Genomic DNA, 5,857 nt, shown 5'->3' with positions numbered 1-5,857 from the left:
GGAAGGAAGGAAGGAAGGAAGGAAGGAAGGAAGGAAGGAAGGAAGGAGGGAAGGAAGGAAGGAGGGAAGGAAGGAAGGAAGAGCCCTTGGCCAAGAATCCAAACAAAAATAAAAACTCCCTCTGAACTCTTCAGACTCTGTATTAGGCAGTGAGGAATGTGGCAGACATCTTACTTTCACTGCCAAGAGCTCATCATAGAATCATAGAACTTTTATGTGTAGGAAAGGACCTTTAAAGGCCATCTAGTCCAACTTCCTTGCAATGAACACCTATATATGACACCTATAACTAGACCAGGTTGCTCGGAGCCCCATACAGCCTGAATGTCTCAAGGTAAGGCTGCTCCACAGCCCCACTGCTTTGTACCTAACTTTCAGCTGAGCAGTGTCTGGACTTCATTCATTTCACCACGGTACCTAAATGAAATGTACAATAGGATTCATCTAACATAACTGTCTACAGGCGAGGTGTCTCATCTATGTTGCCTGGCTAGACACTGAGTCTAAAGAATATTGTCAGTAGAGGAAGAGGACCACATAATTCCAATGGGAAAATCAGCCCACGTGTCTCCAAAATCCAGTTTAAGACTGGATGAATCATCCTCTGGAGATACCACCCTCCTCCCCAGTGCCTGTGGGGGAACTCACATGACTAACTTGGAGTAGTCACTACTGACTTTTAGATGACTATGGTTTAGGTTTAGGTAGGGTGATTCCTATCGATTTTCTGCTTATGTACATTGCTCTGAAATGTGAAATAGGACTCAGGCAGAACTGAGGCATGTGGGTATGTGGTAAGTCATGGTTCCCATCCTTTATAACATTCCTGAACAGAACACTATGGGAAAGGAGGTCTTTCTTTTTAGGAAAGAGATTTTTTTTCTTTTTAGGAAGGAGAAAATGTTCATGATGCAATGGCATGATGCAGTCTTGGAAGTTCGTTGAAAGGGACAGCATGGCAAAGGTGGGCTCTGTCACTACGAGGAAGGATCTCATTAATTTTTTGAGAGTACATAGAGAAAGGAAGTTACGTTAAGAACTTTTTGCAATCTATTGACTATACTGAGACATATTGTCAATATTCAGTCTTTCTGACATATTGTCAATATTCAGTCTTTCTGTACTAATGACAGAATGCAACCAGGAACTAGCAAGGCTGATTTTGAGAAGCTGAGCTGAAGTTTCTTAGCATTTATAGCAGACATAGAAATATTTCAACCTTTGACAAGTAACTGAAATGTTCATACTCTAGCTTCCATTAACACAGAAAGGGCACACAATTGCTTCTAATGGAGTACTAATCACAATTAACCTTGTAGCACTCTAATGCATTAGGCTCAAAATATTTTGTAAACTAGGTAATAAGGCTGCTTTGGCATCAAATGTCCTCACTAAATGTGAATGAAGCTAGGCTGCTTGTTTCAAAATTATTCACAAAAATAACAATATATTAATATATTAATATTAATATTAGTATTCCATCATGTTTAATAATATAAGGCTTTTAAACATGTGATATTAGTCATTACAGCAAGGAAAAGCAATGAGAGGTGAAAGGCCAGTTGGTAGCTGTTGAGTTTAATGGCAAAGGTGCTAGAAACAAAATGGTTTCTTCTTGTTTGTACTACCCTGAGCATGTGAGGAACATATGTTGGTATGGTTTGCTTGTCCAAAACCTTGGGTATCACTAGCAGTTAAACTTTTGCATGAGGATGGACTGCACTACCACTAGATGGGGAGGACAGAAAGGAGAGGAAAGAGAAAATGGCCTCTAGTATTACATTTTATGCCATTTTTAAAAAGCCTGTTTGAAGCCGTTTTTATTTTTTCAAATGTTTACGTACTCCTCACACTCTGTAACATGCTGGAGTCTGAGAGACACTGCTGTTCATTCTTGCTGCTTTACAAGAACATCCAGCAGCTGCCTTGGGCTCACCAGGGCCGGCTTCAGTTGCAGAGCCAGCATTGGTCAAGAGTGCTGGCCAGGCTCTGGATGCACTACCTCACAGCCTCCATTGCCCACAGAGACCTGCCAGTCATAGGAAAATGGCCTCGGTCCCACAAGTACATACTGAAGCCTCACTGAAGAGGCTACAAAGGGTTTTGGCATTGGAGGAACCCATGAATGACTTGCCAAGAGAATCACGGGGACTGTCTTGCAGCAATTAGGGATGCAAAGATATTTAATGGCCTTGAACTGATCATCAAGCCAGTATTTTTCTGCTGTGTTTTGTTTTTAATCTGAATTCAGTTTGGTGCGTTAAAAATAGTGCAGCAAGCTTTGGAAAAATCTGTTGGGTTTGCTGGAGTCTAGGCATTTATAACATAGTGGCTGTTGCTCTAATTAAAAAGCAAAGCTCAGATGACAGAAACTATTCCCATGCGCTGACATTTCAATGCAACTACCGCAACCCAAAACACAATCTTCGCTTTGTTCCCCTCTTTGTGTGTCTCAGGCCAAGAGGAGCAAGAGCTGTGGATATGTGCGTGTGCTGCTCAACGGGTTCGCATGGTAGACACAGGGAAAAGTACATTTTTCTGAGGAGGAGAGAGCTAATTACTCTGCTCGGCATCCAGAATGACTCAGTAAGCCAGTAAAATGGCTCCAAAATTCTTTACTTGCTTTGTGAAGGGGAAGAAATACCAGAGTGATTTCCTTAGCTCTGACAAAGTCGGCGGTCCTCATTTTTCCAGTTCATTCAGGCTCTGTACCCATTTGACTTTCCATCCTCGTTTCAAATATGATGTTGATTAAGGCACTGGAAACAGAAATCCTCTCAAGTCAAGCTCAATCCTCTCAATTTTCTCAGAGCAACTCCTCACAACCAGGCGAGTAAAGCCACCACCCTTTGACATTTGGAAATGAGAGCCATGAAGCCACCCACATGGGAATGTGGCCATTGGCTGGCTCTGCTCTCACCCCTGTAATCTCAATGCTCAAAACCAAGTACTCCCCAGTAGTTTCTGCGTGGAAAAGAAGAAATATATATATATGTGTGTATGGGTGTGATTTTCGTGCTAATAGACTTCTAATACAAAACAGTCAATAGGAATTTTTCTTTTAAAAGCAGCCAAAGGGTTAATGATGTGAAGGAAAATAAGACTGCAGAGCCACAGCTGGTGGCTTGCTCGAGTTTTTCAGGCTTCTCAGCTGGTAGACTGGGGGTTGGCTGCTCAACCCCATCCAGTGGCACTCTGGGATTGAGGAGAAATCTTTGCCACGGTGCTGTGAGATCTCCTTATCTTCCATGAAACATGGGCACCATTCCTCACTCTGCTGTCTTCCCTGGCTGGAGTATGCCTGGCTATCATGAGGGGGACATGGACGTGTTTCTTTGAGATGTGCATGCACAGCACAGAGGAATGTGAGTGACCAGGGAAGTGGCTTAGGAACTTTTGTAATATCTCTGGGAAAGAGTATCCTTTAGAAACAGATAAATCCTGTAGTGCTGATTCCCCCAGGTGTGCATCCACATTGCGTAGGCAATGGCGAGATACTGATGAATTACACTGCAATTCCATTTTTGATTCAGCCCTGAGAACAAATGGCCTCTTTGAAGCTGTCCTGTGCAGGGCACCTTCTCTGTAGCACTGCAAAGCCTTTGATCTCCCTCCTAAGCGGCCTGACAGGTCTCTTCCCTACGCACTGTTCTGCCTCCACCACAGGGCTCATCCCACATCCCTTGGCCAGGACACAGCCACCATCATCCTGAATCATAGAATCATAGAATGGCCTGGGTTGAAAAGAACCACAATGATCATCTAGTTTCAACCCCCCTGCTATGTGCAGGATTGCCAACCAGCAGACCGGGTTGCCCAGAGCCGCATCCAGAAGCCCTCTCCTGGTGGATGCAGAAGTCACCCCTTGTGTTGTAGGCTCTGACATTAAAAAATCCTGCCCTGTTTGTCCCATGGATTGCATCTATTCAGTGCTACCAAACTCTCCTCCAGCTCTGACCATTGCAGCAAAGCACTAAAACACATCCCTTTGCCCTCCCCGCTGTGCCTCTCTGGACCTGATGACACACAAACCTACTTAGCTCAGCTCAGCGCTTGCTGCAGAGCATTTCCCAGTGCTCATCTGCAAACTGTAGGCTCCCAGGGGTAGCGGCCACCCTCTGAGCCTGGGGCATCGCTTCCTTTCCTCCAGTGCAGAGGGCAAACAACGACCTCTGAAGTCAGCAGTGTGACCTGAGGACACACGATGTGGTGGAAACACGAAATTCACTCGTAATAATGGCTGCCACACTCCTGTAGCACGGGCAGCCCTTTTACAGGGTTCTGCCAGACCCAGCAAGCCAGCTGCGAGTTGGAGCTGAGCCCTTTCAAACTCAGCAAGCCCTGCTCTAATGAAGCTCATACCTCATTACCGGCTCAGCATTGATTTAATGAGTTCCCTTTAGAAGTCTCCAATACCGCATTCCTCAGAAGATTAAGGTCTGCTTTTTGTCCTAGCTGATGTTGTTACTGAGGAGGCATGAGGATCAGCGCTATGCCCTGCTTACCCCTGGGTGAACCCCATTTAAGCAGTATGTTTACAGCAGGAATCCTTCCAAACACTGCACAGATGGAATTTCACATCTGACAAAAGAAACAGACGATGTTTATCAGGCCAGAAAAAAAATAATGCTTAACACTGGCTGGGTTTGCATTTGCTTGCCCATGTGCTTTGGTCTCTCCTGTGTTTTCAGTGACAAAAGTACTCTCCAGAGAAAGGCTCTGAGAAACACTCTTGTTTATAAACTCACCCCAGTGGAAATGACAGCCAATGTGATTGACTGACACCTCTGGAAGGCACTCTCACAGCACCAGCCTCCCCAGGGCCCTCTTTCCGATGGTGGTTCCATGCAGTGAGGCTGAGGGGGTCCCCCAGGCAGTGAAAGGGGACTGCAGGGGCTGCTAGCTCTGCCATTGCCTGATACAGGAGAGAGAAGGGATGGGGAAGGGCATCTTTGCTGCTTTTTCTTTTTAAAGGAGCAACAAACAGCACAGACGTGTGAAAGGAACTCCAAGCAGGAGCACCAGGGATCAAGACTGGAATTCTGCAAGTCAGAGCTGAGTTGCTCGTGAGCCTCTTGGTAGCTTTTGCTTTGTTGCATGAAAGGCATTCGCTTTGTGGCCAAGGAACTGCCAACAGAAAGAAGAAGAAGAGGACGGACTTACAGGAATGCCAAAGCATTTTTTTGTCGAAAAGCTGTGGGCTCTCTGCTGAATGGCGTGAGCTCTCTCCTTCAGCCAGAACACACTTCCCCCACAACTTCCCCTGTGCCGTGACCTTTGGCTAAGCCAGGTGGGGAACGGGAGCTCAAGATCCTATTAACATCTACCGATATCGACGAACGGCTTCGCAAGTGCGGCGGGGGCTCCCACACCGCTACCGCACGGCATCACCCGGCACCTGCCTGCCCTGTAACTTCTCCCTAGGAAAACTCAACCCCCGGGTAGGCAGTCCCACACATCTCCGTGCCCTCCAGCATTTCTCTGCAGGCAAAACTTTGCAAACTGTCGGGAGGCTGCCCTCGGAGAGGGGTCCCGCACCTCTGCCAAGATCCTGCCAGCCGCACCGGGTGTTCACGGGCTGCCGGGTGCCCCTTCCCCTTTAAATAAAAATCAGAAGCCTCTCCAGACCCCCCTCCCTTTCAGCAGAGGCTGAATGCATCACGCGTCCGACTCTCCGTGCAGGAATAGGGCGAGCGGCGCACACACCGCCTGCACCACCGCTGCGTCCGTAGACGCCGCTCTGCGAAAAACAGCGAAAGTACCTTTTGAATTCTTCCATCAATATCCAAATAAATACACTTGGGCCGGTAAGTTGAGGAGGCAGATCCCATCCTGCTACTGTTGGGCTTTTACTGGG

General features: G+C 46.7%; 1 protein-coding gene across 1 annotated transcript in view; it reads right to left on the bottom strand.

Annotated features, from left to right (window-relative positions):
- Window positions 1-5,857, bottom strand: part of LOC122155641 (high affinity cGMP-specific 3',5'-cyclic phosphodiesterase 9A-like) — a 13,657-nt gene extending 7,800 nt beyond the window's left edge. Inside the window, exon 1 of the mRNA XM_042809671.1 lies at window positions 5,763-5,857. Within this exon, the coding sequence (XP_042665605.1) occupies window positions 5,763-5,831 (69 nt within the window). The 5' untranslated portion in view covers window positions 5,832-5,857. The remainder of the gene's footprint in view (window positions 1-5,762) is intronic.

This window comes from Centrocercus urophasianus, unplaced genomic scaffold (assembly GCF_019232065.1).
Source record: "Centrocercus urophasianus isolate 14NV4802_14NV808 unplaced genomic scaffold, USGS_Curo_1.0 seq_12, whole genome shotgun sequence".
Lineage (NCBI taxonomy): Eukaryota > Metazoa > Chordata > Aves > Galliformes > Phasianidae > Centrocercus > Centrocercus urophasianus.
The sequence above is the reverse complement of the archived record's forward strand: the minus strand, read 5'-3'. Positions and strand labels throughout refer to the sequence as shown.